Below are 18306 nucleotides of genomic sequence, written 5' to 3' on the forward strand. Positions count from 1 at the left end.
GAACTGTAGAATATTGGTACTAATCATCAGGCATTTATTATATGCTACTTTTGGGGGTTACGTATCTTTTCATTCTATTTATCTCCAATTACATCATTATTCTTCGAATGAATTATATGTAGTCCTCAGTATACACAGTTTCTAGCAAAAAGCTTTAAGTAATACCTGTTGATTAGTAATTTGTTAATTGTTAATTTGTAATAACTGAAGGCATAACATCATTTAATATTTTCAACTATTACTTTAAAATTTAGACAACTGGAATCTTAGAATACATGACTTTAGAAGCCATGTAGAACAATATTCCAGATGCACAACATCTCTTTACAAGAACCTAATGAGTGAATTTTTAACTCCAGTTTCAGTAAGTTCACATGACCAGAAACTCATTACCTTCTTTGGGAACGATTTGATGTCTAAGTAGCAGTTCCGTAATACAACTATCAATACCAGCAGATTAACACATGATATACTGCTAAGATTTAATTCTTGAACCCCATTCAAACTCTACCAAATGCCCCAATAAATGTCCCTTATAGCAAAAGGATGCAGTTCAACATCATGCTTCACCTTTAGTTGTTATGTCTTGTTATTCTTATTGCTTCCAGAATACTTCCTGTCTTTCTTGGAATTTAACATTTTTGAAGGTTACAGGCTACTTAAAGACTGGCCTTCAATTTGAGCTTGCTAGGTGTTTCCTCTGATTAGATTCAGGTTATGCATCTTTAGCAGGGATGTCACAGAGGAAGTAATGCTGTGTTTTTCTCACTGCACCTGATCACATGGTACATGATTCTGATTTGTCCTGTTTCTGATATTGTTCATTTTGGTCACTTCATTAAGGTAGTATCTGTCAGGCTTCTCCACTGTAACAATAATCTTTTTTTCTTTGATATTAATTAATTGAACATTTTGTAGGGAGATACTAAGTAAATATCCCATTCCTCATCAAATTTCAGAAGTTATTTATTACTTCATGTTAAGTATGGACTCATGGTTTCCGATTTCACTTTGATGATTAAACTGACCCAGATTTAGCTAGTGGGTACTCACTTAAGCTACTTTCTGAATCTGTTTTACATTTTTCATTATTCTTTGAGGATTTCCCAGATTTCTGATACAAGATCCCCCTGGCTCACCTTGTATTAATATTTACTCTGCCACAACCCTGGAATTACCCATTTCTCCACAGAGCCCTGATTTCTTTCAGTGGAGGATGGTACTAGGTGTGACCATTGCTATTATATTAAGGTATCACTGCTCCCAGGTCCTCACAATGGACAGAGATTGGGAATATATAATGTATGGATATACATGCGTACACATTCACATTTATATTTACTCTTCTGTCTAGCTGTATATTGAAAACTTCTGATTCCAATCTAGCTACAAAAGGTTGATTGTACTTATCCCCTTTCCATATTTGGAGCTCTCTTTTATGACCATGAGAAACCTGACTCCATTATCCTTAACATATTTACTTATTTGTCAATCTCCCTGTTTATCACTTATCTCCTACTGCTGTCACCAAAACCATGCCAGCACGAATGCTCTTTCTCCATACTCAGGTCCTCATGCATTGGCCCCCTCTTTACTCATCTTGGCTCCAAACTCTAATCTGGGCCCCTGTGGCTCCCCTTCCCCTGGGATGGATGCCTACCGTGCTGTGCCCCAACCCAATGGCTTTAGGACCAAATTCTTCAGGAGGAAGAGAAGAGGAGGAAGAAAAGGAGCAGAAAGATAAATCTACATCTCTTCACTTTTACCCACTGGCATGAATTCTGTCTTTTGGGGTTTCCCATAATAAACATAATCAATTCATATGCAAGTATTTGAGGTTGGTGTTCACATCTTGTCTTGTTCCTTCAGTCATTCCTTAAATGATGTGGTTTCAAGTACCCTCATCATATTGACCATTCTTTTCTGAATAAATCCTATTCTGTCTACATAGCTTGTAAAACTGTAGAGGAGGCACTTTTGGTTGCCTATCCACTATCCTATTCTGCCCCTAAAATTCCCTTTCCTAAAGAAGCCTGATTTTGTTCAGGTATCCACTCCCTTCCATAGAGCTCTATGCTGCAGGAAATGTGAAATCTATCATCAGCGCCTGACTATTCAATCATGATAACCACATTCCTCTTACCAGTGACAGGTTTAATAATGAGCATGTGACCAAATGCTAACTGATGAGACATGTAAGGAAGTCTTCTGGGGGGCTTCCTAAGCAAGGAGCACAACACAAGCACACAGCTCACTCTCCTTCCTCAGGACATTACTGTGCCTCGGTGAGATGCACAGAACTGTTGCAACGACCTTCCACCAGCTGAGGATGAAACCAGCACAACAAGAAGGGCAGGACCAAAGGAATCACAGACAAGTGGAGGCAGAGTTCTTAGGGACTGGCCAGAGTCTCTCTTATCATTAGCCTTCTTGTTGTGTGAGATAACATGTTTCTTCTCTGTTTAAGCCAGTTTGGTCCGGTTTTCTTTTTAGCTGCCCCCAACAGCATTCTGACTGATACAGAGTAAAGCCAGCAACCACACAACCCTCCAGGAGAGGTGTGATAAGCTAGGGAACTTCCAAGTCCCTGTATTTCCTCTGACATAGCCCAGGTCAATGGTGACACATAACATAGACTACTAAGACCTCCACCTTTCTCACACCTACAACAATGTTATTTTGTGTTTGTATTGTTAAAGTGTTGCCCTTCAATAGAGAACTAGAGGTTTACTTATTATTTACATTGTTAGCTTTTCCATTGTTTCAACTTGTTCAGGTCTTTTAAGTGAGAATAATAAAGGAAACTGAAGAGTTGCTACTTGACTGCAAAGCAACAGAGCTAGGAATAGGGCAAAAACAGAATAATAAACACAAAGCTAGGAGACAGGAGATTTTTGCCCCCATAGTAAATGTGCCACTAGACTAGTAAAAAGTCCTGACTTTCTATGTTTCTAACTTCATGCATCTATACAACAGTGAGGAACCTCAAGATTCCCTTCTGGCATTAAAATTCTATGACTCAGGAGACTTCATCAGAGAATTCATGGCTCAGAATTTCTCTCTGGCTTGAAGCATAAAATCAAGAAAAGTAAATCCTCCCAAATCAGTGGTAGCCCATTAGTCATTATCAAGATTTACTTATTTCAAATCAACAAAACACTGCCCTTGGGCTACTCACTCCAAGAAACAACTCTATTATACTACAGAGATCAAGTCTGGGCTGTATTTGTGTTTACTCTCAGCAGAGGAAATGTATAGAAAGCAATTGCCAAATCTGCACCCAATTCACGAATGTGACAAAAAATAAACATTCAGCCATCTCCCAGACCAGAGGGATTATAGGAGCTAATGAAAGAAAGCCCAGATAGTTACAAATGTGCTGTCGCCATGATGTAAAGCCCTTCAATTGCTCCCCAACATACTTAAGTTTTGAATCTTGGGATTTTATGTCCCAAGCCCCTTCGGCAAAGCGTGGTCCCTGATGAGTGCTCCATCTTCACCCGCCCCTACTTTGCCTGCCTCACTCGGCCCAAAGACTCCAGCCTCACTGGATGCCTTTCAGTTTCAGAAACTGATTGAGTCTATCTAAAAATATGTCTCGGCCAGATGCTATGGCTCACACCTGTAATTCCAACACTGGGAGGCCAAGACAGGTGTGGATCACTTGAGCTCACAAGTTTGAGACCAGCCTGGGCAACATCGTGAAACCCTGTCTCTACAAAAAATACAAAAATTAGCTGGGCATGGTGGTACACGCCTGTAGTCCCAGCTACTTGGGAGGCTGAGGTAGGAGACTAGCTTGAGCCCAGGAGGTGGAGGTTGCAGTGAGCTGAGATCATGCCACTGCACTCCAGCCTGGGCAACAGAGCCAGACCTTGTCTCAATAAATAAATAATCAATAAAAGTATGTCTCTGTCTTCTCTCTCTCTCTTCCCTATCTGAGTGTTCCCCCACCCCCAACCTCTCCCCCAACACTCACACATTCTGTAGCCTTCTGATCTTGCTTAAAGCTATCTTCCCCATAAAGTGCCCTCCCTGTGACACACCCATGCACTTGGACACGTCACTTCCATTTCCCCTATGGGAACTCTGCTCTTTCTCCTCGTAACACTTATTACTACTTGTAGTTATCCTTTTGTTTGTTTACTGGTTTAGTATGTTCCCCTTGCTGGTTTATCAGCTCTATGAGAACAAGAACCGTGGCTGTCTGGGTTGCTCCTGCATATCCAGAAAAGAATAAAAACGTGGTTGCCATCATACTTTCAAAGGCATCTTAATGGCATGGAAAAACATTTAAGATACTATGCTGTGTGAGAAAACAGTTTACAAAGCTATATGTTGTATAAGCAGGAAGATTCCAAATTTTTGAATATGTACATTTTTATATGTCTAGAAAAGATTGTATGGGAAATAAAGTATTAACAAGGAGGGTGGGATTACATATTTTTGTATGGAGAATCTGAGGACAGAAAAATACATACATAGTATCCTAAAACTGGCCAACCATAACCATCAGGTGAAAAAATGGAAAACTCGTTGTAAGGATAAAGAATAAAGAGTGATTATCAAATGATTAAATTGATTTAATAATCAAAACAGAACTGAGAACACTGATTATCTGGATAAGTTGTAACACATTTGTTAATACATCAGTCAGCTCACATTACAGTCATAGCAGTTTTAACAGAACACAACTGTGGAGCAAAAAACGTTAGCCGAGGACAGTGGCTCTGAGCCTGGCTGCACGTGAGACACACCTGGGCACTAAGGAGGCTTAATAAATCGCCATCTCCAGGAGATGGAGTCCAGGGAATCTATGTATTTTAAAAGCTGGGTAATCATGACACAAAGCTGGATTTGGGAACCCCAGCCTAGGATAAATCAAGAATTTGGAGAAGAGGTTTCTTTTCAGTAAGAGTTTCAGATAAAATAGGAACCTGAGAGGTAGAGACGCAAACAGTAACAGATTCTGCCAATAGCAGCTGCCTACCACAAGTCAACAAGCAGTCATAAATTGCACACAGTGTGGAAAAATCCACTCATCATGTTTGGTTTGTTCAACCACACAAATAATTCAAATACCAAGGGCAGTAATATGTTTTAGAGTAGCACCTTACCTACTTAGGACTCAGCTTGGCCTACTTGCCTTTCCAGCCAAACACAGCAAAGCAATAAAAAATACCTCTCAGCAGAGAAGATAAAAAACAGACATCTTAAAACTCTTGCCCTACGACTGATACACCCAAGATAACCCCTCAGTCTTCATTAGAACATATTAACTCCTTTTTTATACATCCTTCTAATGAGCTCGGCTGACAGCCAAAACTCAGAGCAGATCACCTTTGTAAATTAAGAGGGGTAAGGGAATTCATGGAGAGGCACACACAAAGCAACGACGGAAACTGAACCATATATTTTTAAAAGTTAATTTAGATCAACTTAGTGTGGAACAAAACATTACAAATATGACAATAAATATCAAGGACATGAAAACAACTTTTTATAACTACAGTCATGATGATCTAAGTCATTAAGAAAAAGAATTAAATCACATTCTTTATATTCTGCTTAAGAAAGCAAAAATGAGAAGGCACGAACATCTGAGTGCCCTCTATGTGTAAAGAACAATAAACAACCCAGCTATTATCTCATTTGATGTAATAACCTTGTAGTGTAGGAATCAGTCTCATTTGAAGACGACTGGGCCATTAAAGGCTCAGAGAACTGAGGTAGATTTTTAAAGTTGTACCGCAGAAAGTAGCCATAGCGATGTCTAACTTTGAATAACTGAAATATTTCCTTTGCTCATTATTTTATACCACACTGCCACTTTTAAAGTAATTTTGGTTACAAGCATTTCTTTCTTCCCTTTTTTTTTTTTTTTTTTTTTTTTGGTGTTTGCAAGGATAAAAGCCTTCTGGAAAAAAAATCATCTAAAACAGTTGTTTGCAAGCTGTTTTTCCAATGTGATAGCATTTTTTCCCAAATGACATATTCCTTGGAACCCCACTATGCAGGAGCAGAGCTGCTCTGTTAAAAGCACCAGAGTGCCAGGGCCTGAAGCCCTACTCCACCTCTACCTGTAATCCAAGACTGCTCCTCAGGCACCTCCCAGGACACCACAGAATACAGATTTTTTTTTAAAAGCACCAATCTAAACAAGCTTAGTCCCTGGGTTTGCTGTGTAAAAGCATGTCCCTTAGGAACACTCAACGAATAACAGCAAGCTATATAAAGGCATCACAATGTTGTGAAAAGTTTGGTAGTATGGTAAAATGTAGTTAACTGGCTAAGGCAAGCAACAACACGAGACTGCTCAAGATTACAGTGCCACTAATGTTTCCCGCTTTGTTGTATCGTGTCAAGCTTCACATGTCTGAGTTCTACAAATGAGAAAAAAAAAAAAAGGAGAGAAACGTCTACCATTTCACAAAGGCCCAAAATCTATTTTAGTGGTTTTTCCAAGAGTAACTGTAATTTCATTTTTCCTGTATTACCAAAAACTGAAGTTACTACAGAAAAATCAGATTATATAAACACATAAAATAGGATACATTAAAAAGCATACATAAAATATAGTAAATGCATAGTTCAGCCAAGAATCAAAGATGCAGAAGTACTATGCATTTATTTGTTTATTCCGTGATAGAGGTGAAAATATTTTGTCCTTAAGGCCTCAGAATAAGCCTTGGGAGATAAGATTCTGTCTTGCCCTTAGAACTTTGAGTGTAGAGGTAGGACATAAATATAAACTGATAGGAAAGGTTGAATGCAATAAAAAAAAAGTTGTACTCACTGACATTTAAACTATTCTAGAGATTTTTTGAGTCATTTATAGGTTTTTGTCTTAATCAGAAGGAACACGGGATAAGATGGTAGAATCAGGTTAACTCAACCTCAATATCAAGGACTATTCTTATAATAAACTTAAAATGACCTAAATATCTGTAAAACCCAAAGCTGAAAGATGACTAATGATGGGGTTTATCCAAAACAAATATGTTGTTGGGTTTTTTCCCATGGGGTTTGACTTTTTTTTAATTGACTATAAAATTTATCTTGACTTTATATTGGACTCCAAGCAACAGTCTGAGCTAGAACCATTTGGGATCGCCCAATGTCGCTACAGATGGTCCTCTATTGTACAAGTTACTCAAAGACGACTTTGTGGTCAGAGGCGAAATTTGTTTGCTTCATTGTTTTAGATGAAGCCATTTTTTTTTTTTTTTGACAAATTCATTTGCTTCTACTGCATATGTGAACCTTGTGAATATACAGTAAGTGGTAATGGGTTTTTTCCCAAGACTTAACAATATAACTGTGAGAGATATGAGGAGAGGAGGAATAAAAGGAAAGCTGTGTTTGTTCCCCAGTGTGTTTATCTATCTATTCCAGGAGGTTCTTTTAGAACCCTGAACTGGCCTGTGGCTCTTTCTGAAAAATCTATGTTCAGGAGTAAACAATCTTTTTATTAAAGCAAAATAGCTTTACTAGAGTTAATGCTTTAATCTCATTAAAGTGAAATCCCTTTCTATATTGTGTATCAAGGAGCAGAAATGTAGGAAAATAAAGGCAATCTCATTCTGGGATAACTGTAACTAGTCCCATGTGAGCAGCTGTGCCTGGAATACAAACTGGGATATCTTCAGGAATGAGGCTAGGACAATGAGGAGCCTGGAAGGTAGACAAAATACCAAGAGGAACTAGCAGATGTTCTTGATTCCCTTCTCCATCAACTGAAGTCAATTACTGGAACCCTTCTCTTAAAAAATGATCTGTTTTCCAAAAGCAGATCATTCTATTTCAATAAGAAATGCTGAAAGCCATGATTAGAGTCATAGTCTGGCTCACTAGTGTCTCTCTTTTTATTTTTATGTTTTTACAGACAAGGTATCACTATATTGCCCAGGCTGGAGTGCAGTGGCTATTCACAGGCGTGATCACAGTGTCAAATCCGTGGGCTTGAGCAATCCTCCTGCCTCAGCCTCCCCAGTAGCTGGGACCATAGATGTGGGTCATTGCACCTGGCTCCTCCCTAATGTCCCTTTAACCCAAATGTTAAGGCCACAGTATTCACCACACACACTGAGTGCTGAGTCTTGGAAGTTCTGCAATTGAGCATAAAATAAAAGAAAAAATAATTCCTCTTCCTCTTTTAGACCCAAAGATAAACCACAGACACAATTTTTAATTGAGCGAAGTTTTCATCAGGTACCCTCCCCTCTCTGTCATCAGGACTTGCCTCCCCAAGAATGAACTAACCTTATACTATATGCTGCCCATCCCTTCCCACAAGGGTTCAGTTCTCTATCCCAGGTCTGCTGTATCCCTGAAGAGTAACATACTGTAAAATTATTTCTCAAAAATGAAATTCTCTATTCCTCATTCTAACTGATGCCACTGAGGCATGAGAAAGAAATTAACCAGACTGAGCAGATTTACACTAATGTGCTTGTGCTGCATTAGAACTATTTGACTTTCTAAGAAGATTCTTATCAACCTAACTCAATCTCTAGTTGGGAGAATTTGGGGCAGCATAAGACAAGAATGAAAGAAGTGCAGACAATGTGGTGGAAAATATTTTTGAGCAATGGAGGCTGGCTAGCAGCACAGCCAGCCCACGCATGCTTAAAGTGAGTGGAGAGAGAAGAAAAGAAGGCCAGGATGGCTCAGGCCATAGAGCAGGCGGAGGAAGGGCTGTTTCCAAATACTTCAACAAGGGTCTGCTGACATTCTACCTCTTCCATAGGGCATTTTTTACCTACTCCCAATGCCATTTTTTCTTTTGCCGAATTCCCTCATAATATAGTACATACATACAGCTCTTAATTATATTGTCATCAGTTCTCTTTTCTAACAATACGATATGATTCCTTCTCTGTAGGAAGCCCTTAAAAGAATGGATTGTCTTGGGAGGCTGAAGGGTGAATCACGAGGTCAGGTGTTTGAGACCAGCCTGGCCAACATGGTGAAACCCCATCTCTATTAAAAATACAAAAATTAGCTGAGTGTGGTGGTGGGTGCCTATAATCCCAGCTACTCGGGAGGCTGAGGCAGGAGAATTGCTTGAACGCAGGAGGTGGAGGTTGCAGTGAGCTGAGATTGTGCCACTGCACTCCAGCCCAGGTGACAGTGTGAGACTGCCTCAAAAAAAAGAATTGTCTGTGCTATTCATTTGAGCCCAATCATATTTCACTTTATATTGATCCATTTATTAATGTATCTCTTACTCTCAATTAAGTTATCTCTCAAAGAGTAACTTTATTAAAAGTAACCCCCACCAAAGTACCCAACCCAGCACTAAGCACACTTTAAGAATTCAAGTAGTTGGCCAGGCACGGTGACTCGTGCCTGTAATCCCAGCACTTTGGGAGGACAAGGCGGGCGGATCACCTGAGGTCAGGAGTTGGAGACCAGCCTGGCCAACGTGGTGAAATCCTGTCTCTACTAAAAATGCAAAAATCAGCTGGGCATAGGTGGCAGGTGCCTGTAATCCCAGCTACTTGGGAGGCTGAGGTAGGAGAATTGCTTGAACCCAGGAGATGGAGGTTGCAGTGAGCCGAGATCGCACCACTGCACTCCAGCCTGGGCGACAGAGCAAGACTCTATCTCAAAAAAAAAAAAAAAAAAAGAATTCAGGTAGTTGCTAGCTTTAATACCAGCAGATTATATGAAACACATATAATAACACAAATAATAACACAATAATAACACATATAGGGTCTAGAGATGAATGAGGAAATTAGTTATAGATTTAAAAAAAAAACAACTCTAGACTTAAAGTCTATTACCTGGCAATAGTGCCTAAATGTTATAAACCTTTGTGAAGACTGAGAACAGTGACATGCAGAATAAAATAATTTAGAAATCTCTTAAATACGAATAGATTTCATTTTCCAAAGAGTTTAAAACAATTTCCAGAAATTAAACAGTGATACCTGGAGGGAATGTGATTATGAGAATGCACAGGGTGATAGTTACAGAGCGAATTGGGAATAGCAAGGGCATTTTTGGTCCACAGGGCTGGATCAGGGAATGGAGCAGAGAAAGGGGGCACCTACTGAGTATCTACTATGCTTCAACCACCACCATAGGTATTTGACACGTTTTAAATGTGCTATAATTTCACAAGAACACATCATCTTTATAGATGAAAAAACTGAGGCTCAAAGAAGCTAAGTCACTTGTCCAAGGTCACACAGGTGGTAGTAAATGAACAAAGACAAGATTAAGGTCCAGATTTGTCTATTTCCAGTGTTCTTGCACTCTCGGCTAGGTAATGTGAATTCCCTAGTTTGCGCCATTGCAAAGTTTCATCCTTGCCTCCCGCAAACAAAATCAAAACAAACAAATTTGTCTTAATGAGGGAGGAAGAAATGACAAGGAAGACATGAAAATATCCAGTTCTCTAGCAGTTATGGGGTCAGGGTAAGGAGGTGAGGCCATTTGGGAAGGATTCAGGGAGAGTTAGCAATAGCTGAGTGAGAATTCTATACAAGGCATTTGCTGCACATGTGATTTCATCTCAATAACCCTGAAAGGTGATCATTTTACATATAAGGAAATGAGGCTTAGGGAAGCCCATGCTAACAGGAATAAAAGTGAAGCTGAGATTTGAACTTGGTCACTTAGTCTCAGAGCCTATGCTCTTTCTGTGATTCCCTATTGGAAGCACACTTTTGCTTTTCTTTTTCCCATAAATGCTCAAAACTAAAGTTTGGAAAACATTGTTCCATTCAAAAGATCTTGGCCGGGTGCGGTGGCTCACGCCTCTAATCTCAGAACTTTGGAAGGCCGAGGCGGGTGGATCACTTGAGCTCAGGAGTTTGAGACCAGCCTGACCAACAGAGCGAAACCCTATCTATACTAAAAACACACAAAAAATTAGCTGGGAGTGGTAGTACGTGCCTGTAATCCCAGTCACTAGGGAGGCTGAGGCATGAGAATCGCTTGAACCGGGGAGGCAGAGGTTGCAGTGAGCCAAGATCGCACCACTGCACCCTAGCCTGGGCAACAGAGGGAGGCCCTGTCTCAGAAGAGAGATCTAGCCAGTAATTACATTCTAGTTGAACTGAAAGAAACCTGCTTCCTACAGGAAATAAAACTGTCATCTAAATCAAGGCATCTAATAAATGATAAAGGAGAGACATACAATGCATATTTTAAAATGCTGTTTCCCTCTGACCCCATTTATGAATATAGTTGGCGTTTTTACAGGCCATGTCGGTGAGGCTCATGAACAGGTAATCAACCCAGTGGAGCTTGAGCCACTGCTGACGGTAAAGTTCCCCGACTTGGCAGTGGCTGGACAATAATACAATGACCCAAACCAGTTCCAGTGGCAGCACCACAGATGGGTACTAGAGAATTCTCTTTAAATGGGACCACTCCTAGAGATAGTGTCCATTTTGCTTAGCTGACTCAGACTTAGGTGAGAATGTCAACGAACAGCTCTCCACAGAGCTAACACGGAGATCACTAAATAAACACATTTCTACCTATATCAGATTCAACATTTTTGTCTCAAAGTTAAGCAAAAAGCCAAAGTATATCTCTTTAATGTAAAAGTACTTCTCAAATACAAAAAAAAAAAAAAAAAAAAGATGAGCCGGGCTCGGTGGTGTGTGTCCCAGCTACTCAGAAGGCTGAAGCAGGAGGGTTGCTTGAGCTGGGGAAGTCAAGGCTGCAGTGAACCATAACTGTGCCATCGCACTCCAGCCTGGGTGACAGAGTGAGACCTTGTCTAAAAAAAAAGAAAAACAAAAGTAGATCCCATCAAAACCTGCAAGGAAATGAACCAGTAGCAACTTCTAAGTGCTTGATTCCACCCACATCTGGCTCTATTTGGGAACTAAATTCAGCAGAAGTCTCCAGGGTCAAGAAATGACCCTGAATAAAAATAGTCTCGGAACTCTGTCACGGAGTAGGAAAGGAAACCAGGCGGCAGGGTGATTCACTCCAAATGGCAGCTCCAAAACCCAAATTCCCATTTTTGTCCCAATATGAAGCCAATGTACAAAACAGGCAGAGAGCAAACTGTCCTTTTCCAAAGGCCTTCAAAAGAGGTTGCCAAAGAATTTCACATGGAAGCCAAAAAGATTTAGTGTGCCATTCACCTCTCCTATAAATCTAACTAGAGCTATTTCTAACTAGAGCCCTGAACCAATGGCAAGTTTACATTTACTTGAAGACCACCCAGGGTATTTATGTTTTTTTTTTCCCCTGGCAAGCAAGAGAAACCCTTTGTCCCACCAAATTTTCCAAATGACCAAACAGCCACAGAGAAAGAATACAGGGATGGTGTGATGAGTGTGTGTGTGTCTGCTTCCTGTCTTTCTTCTAATCTATAACTCACTGCCCCAAAACACAGTTTAGTTCTATTAAAGTACAATATTTTGAGAAGATTGTATGCAAAAGAAAAAAAAAAGAGAAAGAATTCCACTGGTTGAAGAACAATAAGCCAATATTTGAGTACTCAGTTAATTCATCTTAAGATGTATTAAACATGGGGGAGGGCAAATTCTGTAGCATCACAGAAAACACAAAAGCATTAAAGGTAGGTTTGCTTCACAGCCACTCACTTGCACCTTCCCCTTCCAAAGCCTTGCATCTAATTCTGCATTCAGGATTTACATTGGTTTTCTTAAAGGTGGTTGCCCCCAAGCATTATGAGTTTCAAAGCACCAGAAAACCTGGATCTCCCTCTGACAGGCTATCTGCCTTTGATGATTCCATAGGTTGGTGAGGAAGCAACCTATGAATACGATAAATTCTCCATTATGAATAAATGCCCACGTATCCTGAGAGCACATGAGAACGTGACATTGACCTGTTCTGGGGGATTGGGAAAGATTTCTCACATCCGGTCTTGAAGGATGAGTAAGAGTATGGCAGGCAGGGAATGAGGGCAGAGATGAGGAAAGGAGGACATTCCAGGGGGTGAAAACAGCAAGGGTCAGTGGCTCGCAGCTAGGGGCAATATTGCATGTGTGTGAGCACAAACACACCCACCCACACACAACTCCTCCTCCAAGGACTTGTGGCAATGTCTAGAGACATTTTTGGTTGTCATAAACGAAAGGCGAGTGGAGTTGTTGACATCTGGTGAGTAAAGGCCAGAGATGCTGCTAAACATCCTACAACACACAGGACAGCCCTTACAACCAAGTCTAAAATGTCAATAGTGACAAGGCTGAAAATCACAGGCCTAAGCAAAGGTACAAAAGACATGCTGGGTTAGGTTAAAAATGAGGAGTTGCATGGAGCTTTGGCACGAACAGTGGTTCAGATGATTCCTTTTATGGAAGACAAAACCTATTAAGAAAAGAGGGGGGAAAAATTAAATTTCTGAGAAGCCACGACGTAAGGCTGAATAGATGCTTTATTCTCAAAACAGGAACCAATAACAAAGCAAGTTAAGAAACTGGACTTCTGGAAGCCTAACGTATAATTTCATTGTCCTATAAAATGGAAAGCATTTCTGTCAAGGACACCGTCCACGGCTCAAGTCCACTCCTGAGCAGTAGCCTGTATTCTCCCTTTCACGCACATGGCTAACTGAAGAGTGAAGAGTGTGCGGAGTAAGGAGCATACCGAGAAGATGCAAGCAGCTTGCCCTGGCAGGACTTTCAGAGGGAGGGTGCAAAGCTGATGTTAATGTGGAAGAACTCATGTATAGGAATGGTCCAAGTAAGGAGAAAAGGAATCAACGAGCTCCACATCTAAAAATGAAGTGGCTACAGAGAAAGCAGAACATGGTACGACAGGGATGCTGTGGTTTGGGCTTCAAGTGGTCATCAGGGTTGCTGGCAGGAACTGCTCCTGACCATGGAAGCAGGCAGGACTCATACAGGAGTCTTACTCCTGGGCAGAGATCCTTGGAAACTGGAATGAGGAACTTATCACCACCACCTCCACCTCCAACAAAAAGGCAAAAGAAATATCCCCCAACAAGAGACTTCTGGGAGGGAAAGAAGGAGCCCTCACAATACAAGCAGGTTTTGTTATAAAGCAAGAAATATAAGTTGAAGCTCCTTCTCAGATATTCTAACTCGCACTAATCCACATCACTCTTTTACTCTTGCCCCATCCAGACACACATCTAGGTCAATTTTTTAAAGTAAAAATGGTAGGAGAAAGTTCCGTCAATTGTGGCAGTTGTCTAAAAATCAAGCTTTAGCTCCAAGAGGGAAAAGAAGGCCAGATTAATAGCAAAAGAAGATGATGATTCTAAAAGGACCATGCCACATAAGCTTAAAAAAAAAGTCACTGAAACTTTTCCCCCCTCTTCAAAAAAATGTTGCCACAAAGGAAGGTACTCTGTACCCAGCATTGTGCTAGGTGCTGCTATTGAGAAAACACAGACCCATGAAGCACCTGCAGCCTTGAGTGCTTGACTATTACACGCCTTAAAGGAAGGAAGCAGGTCTTGCAGAAGAGCCAGGTGGGAAGGGAGGACAGGACATTCCAGACTGGGGAGTAAGAGCAGGAACTGCAGCTTGGGAGGGCAGGAGTCATGAGGTACAAGCACACATAGGAATTTCACTCACATATCCATATCCACCAATGGACCAAACACGCTCAATTTCAGCTATGTACAATCAGACATTTGCCCAACCACCAATATTCCAGGAGACAAAAACACGTCAGCATCACAGAATAGCATCTGGATTATGCAGTGGTGGGTTTCTGGTCACCTTCTGCAAAGTGAAAGGAAAGAGAAGACTGCTTTCTGTCTAGGCCAGAATTTATAGTTTGAGAGGAGGATAAGGGTGCTACCCTTTGCTGACACTGTGTTTATGGCTACAGGGAACCAACTACTTTAATTTATAAGTAAGTCATGAATAATCACTGATCTGTATGATGAGAACCACACAGAGTCATCAAGGACACACAGATGAGATATGTACAAACACATATACATCTGTACACCCAGGATCTTGAATGATGTGGAGATTGGGTATAAAGGTAGACCTAAAAACCTGGGCCTTAGCCAATGGCCATGTGGAGAGCTGGTGATTCCTCCCACATCTCCACGACACCAACCCCTTCCCTTCCAAACAACTTAGCTTATTCACTGTCACCCAGAGTCAGCTTTCGTGCCGCCAACCCCTGCTCATGCTGCTTAATCCACCTGGAATGCTCTCCAGCCATGTGTCCACCTTTACAAATCCTACCCATCCTTTGGAACTCAGCTCAACTCCTCTCTTCCTCTATAAGGTGCTTTGGAGTCAATCTAAGGCAGCTCTCTCTTCCGAACTTACAAAACAATTTCTATAATCACTTGACAAATAATCACCTAAGCTTTATAAGGCTTTTATCTTCTCTTTCTTTTCCTTCCTTTCTCTTTTCTTTCCTTCCTTCCTTCCTTTCTCTCTCTCTCTCTCTCTCTCTCTCTCTCTCTCTCTGTCTCTCTCTCTTCTTTCTTCTTTTTCTTCTAAGAGACAGGGTCATGCTCTATTATACAGGCTGGAGTACAGCGATGTGATCAAAGCTGCTTATGGCAGCTTTGAACTCCTGGACTGAAGCAATCTTCCTGTCTCAGCCTCCTGATGTTGTTTTCTTGAACTATTCTTTAAATCAATAGAAAAGTCCACCTTTCTCCACGTCTTCATTGAGATTCACCCCTTTGAGAGGTAAGGAGCACACCTTGTAGTTCTTTGGATCCTCCTCGCTTATCTCCTAGAGTACCTTGCACACAGTAGAATTAAATTGCAGCATTCAGCTGGGCGTTGTGGCTCACGCCTATAATCCTAGTGCTTTGGGAGGCCAAGATGGGAGGATTGCTTGAGGCCAGGAATTCAAGAATAGTCTGGTCAACATAGCAAGACCCCATCTCTAAAAAATATAAATGTAAAAAAATTGCAGCATTCTCTTCTGTACACATAGGAGTTGTTAGCCTCACCTTAGTAACCTATCTTGAGATTCAAACTTCACACTTAAGAGACTTAATGCTTTAGAAAAAAAAAAAAAACAGAAATTCTAAGTGCCTTCAATCAATTTACTTATCAAAAAACCACATGAGTTTCAATTCTATTGCAGAGGAGTAGTCCTACAAACTAATGTAGCCCTGTTAGACTCTACGCCTTCAATTTCAAATTCTGAAAATTCTGCAAAAGCTCTGGCTAAAGTCATGTATTTGCTGGAGGTGACAGATGGAGGTTAAAATGAATGGCTCCATATTCAACTATTACTACAGTGTCTTGTATACAGTATGTACACAATAAATGTACCAATGTCTGAATATCTGAAATGATTATAAGCTGAGAGTGACAAAACTATAAAGGCATTTCTCAAAGCACACAATTTATTTCCTGGGGGGAGGCGAGTAGAATCTCTTAAATAATTTAAAACAACCTTAATCTATGAAATTGCTATGTAACTTACCCCTTTATCTATTTTACGTGCACTTGGGAAAACTTAAAACAGTTTTGCTAATATGGATTTGCCAGGCACTAATCTTTGAAGTTACAAACACATATTATTAATAATTCATTTAACCCTTAGGACAAACCCAATCCTACAGACAAGAAGACTGAGGCACAGAGAGGTTAAGTAACTTGCTCAAAGATCACAGCAAGAATGTAGTAGAACCAGAATTTTAATCTCAACAATCGGACTCTTAATCACTATGATAATGGGTATTGGTTATAGCTGATGTAGAAGTATGTCATTTTGATTAATATTTGAGGTGATTTCTACAAAAGTTGTGCATCCAAAACTTGATGAGAAATGTAACATCCTATCACTATGCTGGTATGTAATAAATCTGATTGACACCTGTCAACTGGATTGACAGAGGTAGTTAATACTGCAAGTAGGGTTAAGCACCCAAGCCTAGATTATGATTTTTCATTTTATAAGTTTAAGGAGTGATGTGTAGCTATAAACCTTAGAATAAATGGAGCCAAAGCTTGCAGGGAAACATACACACGCACACCAAAACTCAGCTATTTTGAAACTCCACTTACTTTAACGTTTAAGTCAAACTAAAACTGTTTACATATTACTCTATCAAGGGTGAAATAATCGCATGTAAAGGGCTTTCTAAAACAAATCCACATCTTGGAAGCCCATTTTGATGAGTTGTGACTACGTTCTCAAGGATGTCAGTAACACAAGGGCTCCATCCACTAACTCCTTGAAAAAAACCAAAACCATGAACGTCTTGTCAAATTCAGACAGTTTATCTTGGCACTGGCAAGTACACCAGTCTCTTCGATGTCTGGAAACGTGTCTAATTACGTTCAGAGAGTAACTAAAAAAATAGCCAGTGTCCCGGAACAGACAGCTCAGGGATCATTCCATAGCATTCTGAATGACAGGATGGAACTACGCCAGGAGAAAAAAAAAAAAAAAAAAAAGGCGGGGCGGAGGTGGGGGCGCGAAGAAAGAAAGAAAAGAAGCAAGTGTAAAGCCGGGATGAGACGCCAACCTCTCTCCAAAATAACCCTCCAGTCCTCCTAGGGCCTTCGGGGCCACCGCAACTCTCGCTCAAGTAATTTCCCTTCAGTTTCCATGAGGTCACCGGCCCGCCCACATCCCTCACCTGGCGCGGGGAAGCGCGCCCTCCGCGCGGCACACCCCCTGCACCCAAACCCAGGACAGCGCCCAGGGCTCCCCTCTCAGGGAAGCGCGGCCCTTGAGCTCGACACGCCCCCCGCACCCCAAAGCGGCCGCACCCCAGGGGCGTCCGTTCTCGGGAAAGCGCAGCTGCGGAGCTCGGCAGACCCCCGGACACCGCAGCCCGGCCGCCCCTCCATCCCTGGAGCTTGGGCGCCCCCCGACACCCGGGATCCGGCCGCGCCCAGAAGCGCCCCCTCTCGGGAAAGCGCAGCCCCGCGCCCCTGCGCGCGGCCGCTCCGCCCTCACCTGAGCCTGAGGTTGGCCATGAACTCGGGCATGGAGACGGTGTCCATCAGCACGAAGTCCGCCTTGCCGAACTCCAGGCTCTCCTGCTCCGCCATGGCGCCGGCGCGGGGGCTCAGGTGGGCGCGCTCGGGCCGCCGGGGCCGCTCCGGGGGCCCGCGATGAGCTCGGGAGGGGCCGGGGCGAGGCCTCGCCGCGAAGCTACGGGGAGGGGGCGCGCACGCCGCTCGGCGGGTCCGGGCCGGACGGAGGCCGCCCCGCTGCTCCTCGGCGCCTTCTTGGCCGCCGCGGCTCCGAACGGGACGCACCCCGCAGTTTCCGCTCCTCCTGCCGCGGCTGCCGGGCGCTGTAGGGGCCGGGACACCGAGACGGAGACGGCGGCGGCTGGTCCCGCCTCCGGCCTGGGGCTCGCCCCGGCGCCGCCCCGCCCAGGCCTCC

The 18306-nt window shown here is 42.1% G+C and overlaps 1 protein-coding gene across 2 annotated transcripts in view; it reads right to left on the minus strand.

Moving 5' to 3' along the window:
* Positions 1 to 18266, minus strand: part of MYO1D (myosin ID) — a 381175-nt gene extending 362909 nt beyond the window's left edge. For both annotated transcript variants that reach the window (XM_010372265.2, XM_030922987.1), the window contains exon 1: positions 17872 to 18266. In XM_010372265.2, the coding sequence (XP_010370567.2) occupies positions 17872 to 17966 (95 nt within the window). In that variant the 5' untranslated portion in view covers positions 17967 to 18266. The remainder of the gene's footprint in view (positions 1 to 17871) is intronic.
* Positions 18267 to 18306: the final 40 nt, after the last annotated feature.

The sequence above is a fragment of the Rhinopithecus roxellana genome, chromosome 19 (assembly GCF_007565055.1).
Source record: "Rhinopithecus roxellana isolate Shanxi Qingling chromosome 19, ASM756505v1, whole genome shotgun sequence".
In the NCBI taxonomy this organism is placed as follows: Eukaryota; Metazoa; Chordata; class Mammalia; order Primates; family Cercopithecidae; genus Rhinopithecus; species Rhinopithecus roxellana.